This window comes from Lingula anatina, chromosome 2 (genome assembly GCF_051362555.1).
Source record: "Lingula anatina isolate TDL-2025a chromosome 2, LinAna3.0, whole genome shotgun sequence".
In the NCBI taxonomy this organism is placed as follows: Eukaryota; Metazoa; Brachiopoda; class Lingulata; order Lingulida; family Lingulidae; genus Lingula; species Lingula anatina.
In genome coordinates, this window is record NC_141768.1 from 49,166,003 (window position 1) to 49,180,007 (window position 14,005).

Below are 14,005 nucleotides of genomic sequence, written 5' to 3' on the forward strand. Positions count from 1 at the left end.
TCCACATGTAAAACAAGTGTTGCTATAACAACTATATCCACGGGTGGGTGCCAGCATGAGGTCAGGATTTGTCACATGTTTAATGTTTATTATAGTAATCATACAAATAAAATGCACATCATTGTACATAACAAATGTTTCCATGAGTGAGATATACACTGTGATTAAGTGCTGTATACAGTGGTGTCATAGTGCAGGGAATTATTATTATGGTTGCTTTCTATATTTGTAGATGAGTGATGCTGTTGGGATGAACATCAGACCAGAACCTGAGACCTCTCTTAACCAGATGTTAGAGTATGGACTGACCAAACACATTGAAAAGTAAGTTATTTTTTTCATATAGTACACACTGAAAGCACTATATTATCAGGATGAAGACAAAGAGGGTTATTTGTTTTATATGATCAAAATAATATTCTTTATGCTGTGCAATACACATATTGCTGTTTTTGACAAATTTTCATTTGATACGGTGTCATTGTTTTTCCACATCAAAGCTCTGACTCACATTTTTATGATCAGTTTATGTCATTTGTATCTTCCATTGTGTCTTGTCTTGGCAGGTTGGAAGAGATAGGTGGCGCTGCTAGCAAGGAGTACTCCCTGGAGAAAGCTCTGGAGAAGATGAAGTTTGAATGGCAAGATATGCAGTTTGAGTTTGTGCCCTATAGAGATTCTGTAAGTGATTCATTAGTTTGTTCCTATAGAGACTCTGTAAGTAATTCATTAGTATGTGTGTCTACTTATATTTCATAATTCTATAAGAATATTTCATTGTTCAGGAATTGTGGATGCAGAAGTTTTTGGGTAAATTATTGACAAACAATTTGGCAAGGAATAAAGTTGTGTACAGTAGTTAACATTTCACATTTCAGGGTGTGAGTATTCTAGCTGTCAGCAGTGGATGAGGTCCAGATGTTGCTAGATGACCACACTGTAAAAGATGTCCTTACAGTAGTTTACATATCATATTTCAGGGTGTGAGTATCCTGTCAGCAGTGGATGAGGTCTAGATGTTACTAGATGACCACATTGTAAAAGATGTCCTTACAGTAGTTTACATATCATATTTCAGGGTGTGAGTATCCTGTCAGCAGTGGATGAGGTCCAGATGTTACTAGATGACCACATTGTAAAAGATGTCCTTACAGTAGTTTACATATCATATTTCAGGGTGTGTGTATCCTGTCAGCAGTGGACGAGGTCCAGATGTTGCTAGATGACCACATTGTAAAAGATGTCCTTACAGTAGTTTACATATCATATTTCAGGGTGTGTGTATCCTGTCAGCAGTGGACGAGGTCCAGATGTTGCTAGATGACCACATTGTCAAGGCTCAAACCATGCAGGGGTCACCATTTGTCAAACCATTTGAGGCAGAGATGAAAGAATGGACAGAGAAACTGCTACTTATGCAGGATATTCTGGACTCTTGGCTCAAGGTAGGTACTGAGATGTCTTAGTAGATTGTTTTTTTTCAAGTGTGTTTAAATTGAAGTTATATATATAACAATGCTGATTGGCTGTACCTGGAGCTTATATTGTAGTTGTTGTGATATGACACCCGGTGTGGCATGTAGACAATACATAGACTAATACACTACATATCATGGTGTCTCTTTCTATTCAGTGTCAAGCCACCTGATTGTACTTGGAGCTATTTATATGATATAATACATATGATACTATTTCAGTGTCAAGCCACCTGGGTGTACTGGAAGCTATATATATATATATATATATGATATGATATTGTATATATGATATTATTTCAGTGTCAAGCCACCTGGCTGTACTTGGAGCCTATCTTCAGCTCTGAGGACATCATGGCTCAGATGCCAGAGGAGGGCAGGAAGTTTGGTATAGTAGACAGCTACTGGAAGGACATCATGACAGAGTCTGTGAAGGATCCTCACTGTTTGGTGGCCACAGCTCAGAACAACATGCTGGGGAGACTGAATGAGTCCAATGTGCTACTAGAGGAGATCCAGAAAGGACTGAATAACTATTTGGAGAAGAAGAGACTGTTCTTCCCAAGGTAAGTCTGAGATATTAAATAACTATTTGGAGAAGAAGAGACTGTTCTTACCAAGGTAAGTCTGAGATATTAAAGAACTATCTGGAGGAGAAGAGACTGTTCTTCTCTAGGTAAGTCTGAGATATTAAATAACTATCTGGAGAAGAAGAGACTGTTCTTCCCAAGGTAAGTCTGAGATATTAAATAACTATCTGGAGAAGAATAAACTGTTCTTCCCAAGGTAAGTCTGAGATATTAAATAACTATCTGGAGAAGAAGAGACTGTTCTTCCCAAGGTAAGTCTTAATTCCCGAATGTCTGATGATATAAGGAGGGAAGTAACTACCTACACAAACTAGTCAGTGTTATGTAATGCCTGATAATGCTGTAGCAGAGAAGTTAGAGGTCTAGGAACATTAAATTAGTATATAGTAAATTATTAACTGGTGAGCCAAGTAAGATGATGAAATACCCTATTTGCAAATGTCAAGTTTTAGATCAGTAAAAATCAAGGCATCTGCTGGTATAATAGATCTGACCTTTGACCTATAATTTACTTAGGTTCTTCTTCCTGTCCAATGATGAGTTGCTGGAGATCTTATCAGAGACCAAGGACCCGACCCGCGTCCAGCCTCACCTGAAGAAGTGCTTTGAAGGCATCGCCAAGCTGGAGTTTACTGAGGAACAGGAGATTTTGGGGATGATCTCTGCTGAGAAGGAGACAGTGCCTTTTGTCAGTAAAATCGTACCAGCTAAGGCCAAGGTGAGCACACCTGTTTGAATGATTTCTGGCTAAAACGGTGCCATTTGTCAATAAGACTGTACCAGCTAGGTGCAGCATATTTTATTATTTATGGCTAAGGCAGATGTAGTATTGGCATCAGATTTATCTGTGAGTGTTGTTATATTATTAAATGCTGTTCAGGTTATAGTGCTGTGTATTTGTAGGGCATGGTGGAGAAATGGCTGATTCAGGTGGAAGAACAGATGTTAAAGAGTGTACGTGATGTGATCAGCAAGGCAGTCAAGGGTTACCAAGAGACACCAAGGAACAAGTGGGTATTGGAGTGGCCTGGTCAGGTTGTCATCTGCACCAGCTCCATCTACTGGACATCTGAGGTGACCGCAGCCATGAAGGAGAAGAATGGAATGAAGGTAATAGTTGTAGATACGCTGGGCTTCAATTAATGGAGTTTGCTGATGTAGCATATCCTCACTTCTTTGTAGATCACAAGGATCTGTTTTACAATCTGTGATGATAGAATTTGAAACATTCCATTCTGTTAACTCGGGTTATATTGCTAATATTTGTACTATAAATTATTATTGCCATTAGCAACCTTACTGTGTTTTGAGTTACTGTCATATTTGATAATGTTCTCAAAAATACCTAGATATGAGAGTTAGTGTAATTTACAGAAGCACACGGACTGCAATATTGAACATCAAATAATGCCTAATTTGCAGAAATATCTAGTGAACAGTTTATAAACATGATTTCTATTGTTTATAGAAATACCTAGATAAGAGTAATGAGCAGTTGGTTGAGATAGTAGAGCTGGTGAGAGGGAAGCTGGATGGGGGTGCCCGTGTCACCCTGGGAGCTCTCACTGTCATTGATGTCCATGGTGAGGATAAGATTTATATTGTTCTCCTTTTTTATCATTGATTTATATTGTACTACTTTCTTATCATTGATTTAGTTCTTATGTCAATTTGATCATTATTACAAAGTAACACATTGTATGAGTATTCAGCAGAATGCATTAATCAGGCTAGGCTAAAAATGAAAAAGAATCTTAAATGAAAACAATAAAATAAGCCATCTTAATCTCTGTATGTACATTTATCTTTCTAGCTCGTGATGTTGTCAGTAGTCTGGCAGAGAATAACGTCACCAGTGCCAATGCCTTTGATTGGTTGAGCCAGCTACGCTACTACTGGGAGAAAGATGTCATTGTCAGGATGATCACTACAGATATTAACTATGGCTATGAATATCTGGGCAACTCTGCACGTCTTGTCATCACAGCACTGACAGATAGGTGTTACAGGTATATTTCTAGCAATAAACATACTAATCTGTATTGAGTGTTAGGCAAATTTTATTAAGTTGTTTGTTTGTGCACATATTCATGTGGTATACAGTGTAAGTCAGTGTATTCAGCTAGTTGTTTGTGTGTGCGTGTGCATTTGATGAGTATATCCCTTGTCTTTCAGGACATTGATGGGCGCCCTGAAATTGAATCTAGGTGGCGCTCCTGAGGGACCTGCTGGTACAGGGAAGACAGAGACCTGCAAGGATTTGGCTAAGGCTGTGGCTAAACAGGTAATTTAATTTGGCTAGGTTGATTTGGATAAGACTGTGGCTAAACAGGTAATTTAATGTGGCTAAGGCTGTGGCTAAACGGGTAATTTGATTTGGCTAAGGCTGTGGCTAAACAGGTAATTTGATTTGGCTAAGATTGTGACTGAACAGGTAATTTAATTTGGCTAGGGCTGTGGCTAAACAGGTAATTAGATTTGGGTAAGGTAGTGGCTAAACAGTTAATTAGATTTGGCTAAGGCTATGGCTAAACAAGTAATTTGATTTCCTTATGCTATGAATGAACAGGCAGTTCAACACAATGTTACTAGTCACAGCTAACACAATCTGCTCTCTGTTTCAGTGTGTTGTGTTCAACTGCTCAGATGGTTTGGACTACAAGGCCATGGGGAAGTTCTTCAAAGGTCTGGCACAGGCTGGGGCCTGGGCATGCTTTGATGAGTTCAACAGAATAGAGTTAGAAGTGCTGTCTGTAGTTGCTCAACAGATCCAATGTATTCAGCAAGCCATTGGCAACAGACTGAAGAGGTTCATCTTTGAAGGCACTGAGCTCACACTGGATCCCTCCTGCACCATGTTTATTACCATGAACCCTGGATATGCAGGGCGCCAGGAACTGCCAGATAACTTGAAGGTGAGTTCACCATGAATCCTGGATACACAGGGCGCCAGGAACTGCCAGATAACTTGAAGGTGAGTTCACCATGAATCCTGGATACGCAAGGCACCAGGAACTGCCAGATAACTTGAAGGTGAGTTCACCATGAATCCTGGATACGCAGGGCACCAGGAACTGCCAGATAACTTGAAGGTGAGTTCACCATGAACCCTGGGTATGCAGGGCACCAGGAACTGCCAGATAACTTGAAGGTGAATTTATGTATTACTGTAACCAGGAGTCCATCTGAATATGTTTATGTGATAACTTGAAGGTGAGATCAGCTTCATATATTGTACACCCACCTTTTACACCTTACAACACAGCTCTGTAGATTTATCTTTGGAAATCCATTCATCCAGTCCACTACATAGTACTCATTGTGTAATTGTATGCTGTAGGTGCTGTTCCGTACTGTGGCTATGATGGTGCCAGACTATGGGCTGATTGGTGAAATCTCCCTCTACTCTGTAGGATTTGTAGATGCTAGGAGGTAAGACTGTGGACATACATCTAAACCACTATCACAGCTAACATGCCTTTGACATTGAATTATGAATACAGGTTTATTAAGATAGTGCTGTATGGTATTAAAAGCTCTCTTTATCAATATGTTGTTTAACATAGAAGTATATCTGATATCTGTTATAACTCTCCATGGTTATGTATTTCCATAGCTTGGCTGGTAAGATTGTTGCTACCTATCGCCTGTGTTCGGAGCAGCTGTCGTCACAGCATCACTACGATTATGGCATGAGAGCCGTCAAGTCCGTCCTCACTGCTGCTGGCAACTTAAAACTCAAGTACCCAAAAGAAGATGAGCCCGTCCTACTGCTCAAAGCTATCAAAGATGTCAACTTACCAAAGTTCTTGGCACAGGTTAGTGGCGGCTGAATTGAGACTTTCTCTGTTTTATTTTCATTTATATTTTTAAGATTACAAAAGTAGACAAGCAGTATCTTTTGTTGTATTAATATCTGAATGTCTAACTTGATTTATATTTATCAGTTTCATCAACATTGGATAGCGCTATCCACTGGATAACACTATCCATTAAGTAATATTGTTATCCTCTGGGCAATTATCCTGTGGGTAAATTAATGTTTAACAAACACTAGATACTTATTTTTGTCTCTAATATTGCTTTCAAGTGGTTAAAAGAGGCTGCTATCCTCAAGAAAACTGTCCAGAGGATAACAATTCTACCCAAAGGATTGTGTTATCCATAAGATAGCGCTATCCAGTGTTGATGAAACTGGACCCAGGACCTGACCACGACATTTTATATTTATTTTTAGGATGTTCCACTATTTGAAGGAATCATCTCAGATTTGTTCCCAGGAGTTTCCCTGCCCAAACCTGACTATGACATTTTCCTGGATGCTCTCAGAGACAACATTGCTAAGAAACATCTCCAGCCAGTGCCATGGTTTATTGATAAGATTATCCAGGTTTGTCACTTGTAGCATTGTCATGAAAACAGCTTTCCAAAAATGTAACTGAGGATAGATGTATACTTCTATTCCAAATTTTATCAGTGGTTTGCCATTCAGATGCATTTACCCATTTTAAAAATTGGACTAAATTCTGTTAACTGTGGCAGAGATTTTTAAAGAATGGCAGTATTTTATACTTGTATGTCTTTCTAAAAAAATTCTTTGTTAATCCTTAGGTCTATGAAATGATCCTTGTGCGTCATGGTCTGATGATAGTTGGTGAGCCTCTTGGAGGGAAGACGTGTTCCTACCAGGTGCTGGCAGATGCCCTCTCTGACCTCCATGCTGCTGGGATGATGGAAGAGAACAAAGTGATGTACCGCATCATCAACCCTAAAGCTATCACCATGGGACAGCTGTATGGATGCTTTGACCCTGTGTCACATGAGTGGTCTGATGGTAAGATGATGACTTCAACTTTCTTTATTACCACACTTCTACTTAACTAAAAAAACTTAAAGTGTCTAGTTCCTGTTAAATTGATTTAAGGTATGAACATGTTTAATATCAGTGGGACTGAAAACAATGAGAGCTGTATGTGTCTTTTCTCAGGTGTTCTTGCCAACACATTCAGAGAGTTTGCAGTGAACCCTAGTGATGACAGGAAGTGGATTCTGTTTGACGGTCCTGTAGACGCTGTCTGGATTGAGAACATGAATACAGTACTGGATGACAATAAAAAGGTGGGTAACTGACATATATTGACATATGTATACTGACACAACACAAGAAGACATGAGCACAAGTAACACAATATGATTGAGAACATGAACACAGCACTGGATGAGAATAAGAAGGTGGGTAACTAACATATACTGACAAAACACAAGAGCAAATGCATCCAAATGATTACAATATCACATCAAACACATTTTCTTACTTCCTTTCAGTTATGTCTAATGAGTGGTGAGATCATTCAGATAATTACAATATCACATCAAACACATTTTCTTACTTCCTTTCAGTTATGTCTAATGAGTGGTGAGATCATTCAGATAATTACAATATCACATCTAACACATTGTCTTCCTTCCTTTCAGTTATGTCTAATGAGTGGTGAGATCATTCAGATAATTACAATATCACATCTAACACATTGTCTTCCTTCCTTTCAGTTATGTCTAATGAGTGGTGAGATCATACAGATGAGTAACACCATGAACCTGATATTTGAGCCAGCAGACCTGGAGCAGGCGTCTCCAGCCACAGTCAGCAGGTGTGGAATGATCTACCTGGAACCTCATCAGCTGGGATGGAAGCCCTCTAAGCAGTCTTATATGGAGCATGATCTCCCTAAGAACCTGACAGCTGATGAGTCTGGGATGGTGAATGATTTGTTTGAGTGGCTGCTGGACCCCTGTCTGGAGTTCCTGAGACATGAGTGCAAGTTCTACATCAATACATCCCAGATCCACCTGGCCCGCTCCATGATGAGGCTGTACACCTGTCTTCTGGATGAGATAGCTCTGTCTGGTACTGAGGGACAGGAACAGTTAACTAGCCAACAGGTAAAAGGATATTTTCACGCCAAAACTGTGACATCAGTTTTGATTTCTGAAAAAAAAAAAGGAATTATGTTTGGATTGCAAGGGTTTAACTGATGTTTTAAAAACATTGACCAAGAATAAAACTTCCACATAATCTATGATTTTATGTTAATCAAATAATTAATGAGAAATCTCTGATAATCTGTGTGTTTCAGATCACCCTGTGGCTCCAGGGGTTGTTTTTGTTTGCCCTGGTCTGTAAGATAATTAACAATCTCTGATAATCTGTGTGTTTCAGATCACCCTGTGGCTCCAGGGATTGTTTTTGTTTGCCCTGGTCTGTAAGATAATTAACAATCTCTGATAATCTGTGTGTTTCAGATCACCCTGTGGCTCCAGGGGTTGTTTTTGTTTGCCCTGGTCTGGACTATTGGAGGGACTTTGACTGGAGACAGCAGGAAGAAGTTTGATGTCTACTTTAGAAACCTGATCAGTGGCAGTGATGAAGCTCACCCTAAACCAAAGAGTGTCAAGATCACTAAGGTATGGAAATACACATTGTTTATATTGCCAAGATTTGCTTAGACATAAAGTTAAGGTCCACAAGGTATTGGCCTCAGTACTGTTAAGAGCACCATTTAGTCTAATACTGTAAAGACCATCAAACAAAATAAAATAGTCATGTCATGAAGTACCCAAATAAACAGATAGTTAAGTTATTATAACCAACCAAACTAAGTGAATGAAATGACTTTTGAATAAATTGGAACAGAATGGTTGCAATTCTCTCTTTTAAAAATGATGCCCCAATTTGTTTTGTAGAACAACTCTTTCCCAGAGCGTGGCACCATCTTTGACTTTTTCTTTGAGAAACGTGCCAGTGGTATGTGGATAGACTGGCTGGACACACTAGATAAAGGACTGCTCACTGTGCCTCCTGATGCTAATGTAAGTATCTACACACTGTCACAGGCTCACAGCTAACACACTGTCACACTTAACACACTGTCATTGCTAAAACACTGTCACACTCAACATACTGTCAGTGCTAAAACACTGTCACAGCTTACACACTGTCATAGCTAACACAATGTCACACTCAACACACTGTCACACCTAACACACTGTCACAACTAACACACAATTAACACACTGTCTCAGCTAACACATTAAACTGACTGTATGTTTTACAGTGTCTTATCTGTTCTCTGTAGACCTGTATGTCATTTGAAATGCTGTGAAAAAATACACAATTCAAGTCACATCATCTAGTTGTATATATATAATACACATGACTTAGGCCATATCTGGCTACTGAAATGATCTATATTCCAGGTCAGTGAGCTTATCATCCACACTGCTGACACAGCTCGCCAGAAGTTTTTCCTGAACACTTACCTTCACCATCAGATCCCAATGTTGTTTGTGGGTCCTACAGGAACAGGGAAGTCTGCCATTACACAGAGCCACCTGGTCAGCATGCCTAAGGAAAAGTAAGTCAACCACTGGGGATATTATGCTGTTTATCACAGTCAAGTAAAATCCAAGTCATGGTCCTTGTAAATAGTGTCTTTGTAGTCATGAGACACAATATTAATTGATTCTCTTCATCTTAATGTATTGGAAAAGTGCACAGATGCATGATAACTCCTTATGTGTATATTTATTTATGTAGCATGTATGATACAGTATAAGTCTGTGTGTGTTGGTATTATATACAATGTATCATATGACATCCTGTGTGTATGATACAGTATATGTCTGTGTGTGTTGGTGTGTATGATATACAATGTATCAAATGACATCCTGTGTGTATGATACAGTATATGTCTGTGTGTGTTGGTGTGTATGATATACAGTGTATCAAATGACATCCTGTGTGTATGATACAGTATATGTCTGTGTGTGTTGGTGTGTATGATATACAATGTATCATATGACATCCTGTGTGTATGATACAGTATATGTCTGTGTGTGTTGATGTGTATGATATACAATGTATCATATGACAGCCTGTGTATTATATTATTTACTTGATGTTTTTCAGGTACATTCCCAACTGTATGAACTTCTCAGCCCGCACCTCTGCCAATCAGACCCAGGACATCATTATGTCCAAACTAGACAGGTATGGAAGCAAGTGCTACTAAACGTTGTCCTTAATGTAACATCACCATTGACATCATCATATCAACAGGTGTAACGTTATATCAAAATAATAGTACAAACAGCTAATGATGCTGTATTTCACTCTAGGCGAAGGAAGGGTGTATTTGGTCCTCCCATGAACAAGAAGTGTATAGTGTTTGTGGATGATCTGAACATGCCAGCCAAGGAGAAGTATGGAGCTCAGCCACCTATAGAACTGCTGCGGCAGTGGATAGATCATGGTCACTGGTATGATGTCAAGGATACAACTAAACTCTTCCTCACTGATGTGGTAAGTGGTGTGGTAGGAAAAACACCTGACACACTGTCACACCTGACACATTGTCACACCTGACACACTGCCACACCTGACATACTGTCACACCTGTCGCAATTTCACACCTGACACACTGTCACACCTGACACATTGTCACACCTGACACATTGTCACACCTGACACATTGTCACACATAACACATTGAGACACCTGCCACATGCTACAAATCATCAATTCACTTAGACATCACTGATAAACTACCAAGAGAAGAACTTGAATTTTTCCTTACTGATGTAAAAATTTGTTTGGTAGTATTGATATATTTCTATTAAACATTATATGCACCTTCCTTTCCTTTTATGTTGTTCTGGTGGAGACAAAACATCTGAATAACTCATATATTTCTGTATATTTCTTCAGCTGCTTGTGTCTCATATTCTACATTACGTTTTTGTGAAGACAAAACCTCTGAATAACTCGTATATCTGTATCTATTTATTTTCAGCTGTTTGTGTCTGCTATGGGTCCCCCAGGTGGAGGAAGAAATGACATCAGCAGTCGGTTCACACGCCACCTGAACATCATCTCCATCGACGAGTTTGATGACACCACCATGACCAGGATCTTCACCTCCATTGTGGACTGGCACTTTGCCAAGGGGTTTGAGGCCAGTTTCACCAGAGTTGGCAAGGTAACCCATCTTTAGAGGATTATAGATTGAATCTTTTATTTACAGATATTGTGATCGTTATTTCACATTCCAGAAAAAGTTTCACACACTATATATTTTAAAATTACATATTTATTTATCCTTTTAGTTCAGTGAGCAATAGAGAATATGGTATATGGAATAATTTTATTATAATCTATGGCAGACAGGTGGATAAATAAGCTGGTAAGTGAGAGATATCTGTGTTAGTTAACTAACCTGTATGCTTGGCGTGTTCCAGATGATGGTAGCAGCCACTATGGGGGTGTACAAGGAGGCCATCACACACTTCTTACCAACTCCTTCCAAGAGTCACTACGTGTTCAACCTGCGTGATTTCTCACGTGTCATACGTGGTGTGCTGCTCATACCATCAACGCACATGCAGGATACAGACAAGCTCATGCGCCTGTGGGTGCACGAGGTCTATCGTGTGTTTTATGACCGTCTCATTGACAGCGAAGACAGGTGAGTCACGGAAATGTTAACAGTTGGCAAATCATCTTACTGGCAATTTTTTCTTATTTTGAACAATTATTATGAAAATAATATTTAATATGTTTTATGCGGAAGGCAGATTAATGAGAATTTTAACACTTCTATATACAGAGTGCTGCAGTGAAGAAGATATATATGCTAATAATTTGATAAAAAGGGGAATTTCTCTTCTGATAATTTTACTGTTGACATTTGCTCTGTCATCAGAAGCAGTTTATGTCTCCATTTTCTTCAGGCTGACTTTCTTCAACATTGTGAAGACCACCTGTCAGGACTACCTGAAAGTCAGTGTGGACAAAATCTTAAGCCACCTGTCACCCTCTGGCAAGGTGATAGATGACCACATCCGTAGCTTGTTCTTTGGAGACTACATGGATGAGCAGAATAAGGTGTATGATGAGGTGACTGACCTCAAGGAGCTCACAAGTACTATAGAGGGGTAAGAGAACAATGTGCGATGTGGTGACTGACTTCAAAGAGCTGACATGTACTTTACGAGGGTATATGGAACAGGCAATCAGTTATTAGTGACATTTGTTAGGTCAGCTCATGGTGTATCTGATGAGCAAGCTGTTGTCTGTTATTGATGTTGTCATTTGGTTGTTTTCAGTTCATTATTGTTTTAACACTACTGTCCACATGTATACTGCTGTTTCTCAGTTTTCTCAGCATGGGACATTTCCCAGGTTATACTCCAAACACATCTTGTGTAAATGTTATGATATCTCACAATATTTTTCATATGTTGTATCAGCAATTGTGTTTGTTAAAGTGTCTACAGTGTCACTGTCCACAGTGTTAATGTGAAAACAGTGTCACTGTCCACAGTGTTAATGTGAAAACAGTGTCACTGTCCATGGTGTCTGTATCCAGTGAACACCTGGTGACACACCTGTCCAGCACTGTCCTCTCTCCCTCACCTGCACCTCCCATTTCAGCTACCTGGATGACTACAACTCCATCAGTAAGGCTCCCATGCACCTGGTCATGTTTAAGTTTGCCATTGAACACATATCCCGTGTCGCACGTGTACTCAAGCAGGATAACGGGCATGCACTTCTTGTTGGTAAGTTACACATAGTAGAAATGTTTTATATGCTGTCTTTTTATTTTGGATTATATGAACTATCCTTGAAACAATTGTCATTCATGTAAATTATTTTAAGGGATAACTTTGTTACAACCTTCAAACGTTGCCATGGTTTTCAGAGTTCAGTTGGCCTAGTAATGTGGTTAATGGTGTGTTAGATGTGTGACAAGTGTGATATTGTACTAGATGTGACAAATGTGACAGATATGAATGAGTCAGTTGTGCCAGTTAGGACAGTATATTGATATAACTCTCTCTGTACACTAGGTATTGGAGGCAGTGGTCGCCAGAGTGCAGCTAAGCTGGCCACAGCCATGGCAGAGTATGACATGTTCATGATTGAAATCACCAAGAACTACAGCAGAAATGACTGGAGAGATGACTTGAAAAAGGTACCTGGCTGATAACATCTTTTTAATTGTCTATTGTATTTCCTGCGTACATTAAAGCTTCATTAGTAATTATATAACAACATACAGTTATCAATTAGCCAGGGACAGGGTCCTTAATTAGATGCCATTCTGGCAGTGATCAGTGTGTGTTGTCTTTCAGCTCCTCCTGAAGGCAGGCGGGGACGGCAAACCCACAGTGTTCCTGTTTGCTGATACTCAGATCAAAGATGAATCCTTCATGGAGGACATTAGTATGATCCTGAACACAGGGGATGTACCCAACCTGTACCCCTCTGATGAGAAAGCTGAGATCATAGAGAAAATGCAGACAGTGGCCAGAAATGAGGGCAAGAAGATGGATGCTACTCCTCTGGCCATGTACAACTACTTCATAGACAGAGTGAAACAGAACCTTCACATTGTGCTGGCCATGAGCCCCATAGGAGACGCCTTTAGAAACAGACTGAGGATGTTTCCTTCTCTCATTAATTGCTGCACCATTGATTGGTTCCAGGTAGGTAGAACTGTGTGTTAGCTGTGACAGTGTGTTAAATATGACAGTATGTTAGCTGTGACATTGTGTTAAATACGACAGTGTGTTAGATGTGACATTGTGTTAAATATGACAGTGTGTTAGCTGTGACAGTGTGTTAAATATGACAGTATGTTAGCTGTGACAGTGTGTTAAATATGACAGTATTTTAGGTGTGACTGTCCTTTATGTGTGACAGTGTGTTGCATGTAACAGTATCTTAAATGTGACAGTGTGTTAGACAGACAGTGTGTTAGATGCGACAGTAGTCTAAAAAATATAACAATTGTTGTATATTCCAGGCTTGGCCAGAAGATGCTCTAGAGATGGTGTGGTGCTATGTTATATAAGAGAATGTGTTATATGTGACAG

At 39.5% G+C, this 14,005-nt stretch overlaps 1 protein-coding gene across 2 annotated transcripts in view; it reads left to right on the plus strand.

Moving 5' to 3' along the window:
• Positions 1–14,005, plus strand: part of LOC106181527 (dynein axonemal heavy chain 3-like) — a 33,378-nt gene that overhangs the window by 7,772 nt on the left and 11,601 nt on the right. The window contains exons 19-45 of one of the 2 annotated variants that reach the window (XM_087004425.1): positions 233–324; positions 567–681; positions 1,275–1,445; positions 1,779–2,041; positions 2,582–2,783; positions 2,969–3,175; positions 3,534–3,648; positions 3,879–4,074; positions 4,241–4,349; positions 4,690–4,980; positions 5,406–5,497; positions 5,682–5,883; positions 6,303–6,455; positions 6,677–6,899; positions 7,053–7,183; positions 7,391–8,008; positions 8,369–8,530; positions 8,810–8,935; positions 9,323–9,480; positions 10,035–10,115; positions 10,244–10,427; positions 10,918–11,103; positions 11,363–11,589; positions 11,855–12,058; positions 12,558–12,685; positions 12,977–13,101; positions 13,262–13,615. In XM_087004425.1, the coding sequence (XP_086860551.1) occupies positions 233–324; positions 567–681; positions 1,275–1,445; positions 1,779–2,041; positions 2,582–2,783; positions 2,969–3,175; positions 3,534–3,648; positions 3,879–4,074; positions 4,241–4,349; positions 4,690–4,980; positions 5,406–5,497; positions 5,682–5,883; positions 6,303–6,455; positions 6,677–6,899; positions 7,053–7,183; positions 7,391–8,008; positions 8,369–8,530; positions 8,810–8,935; positions 9,323–9,480; positions 10,035–10,115; positions 10,244–10,427; positions 10,918–11,103; positions 11,363–11,589; positions 11,855–12,058; positions 12,558–12,685; positions 12,977–13,101; positions 13,262–13,615 (5,115 nt within the window). The remainder of the gene's footprint in view (positions 1–232; positions 325–566; positions 682–1,274; positions 1,446–1,778; positions 2,042–2,581; positions 2,784–2,968; positions 3,176–3,533; positions 3,649–3,878; positions 4,075–4,240; positions 4,350–4,689; positions 4,981–5,405; positions 5,498–5,681; positions 5,884–6,302; positions 6,456–6,676; positions 6,900–7,052; positions 7,184–7,390; positions 8,009–8,368; positions 8,531–8,809; positions 8,936–9,322; positions 9,481–10,034; positions 10,116–10,243; positions 10,428–10,917; positions 11,104–11,362; positions 11,590–11,854; positions 12,059–12,557; positions 12,686–12,976; positions 13,102–13,261; positions 13,616–14,005) is intronic. The other variant, XM_087004426.1, reaches the window with a different exon arrangement.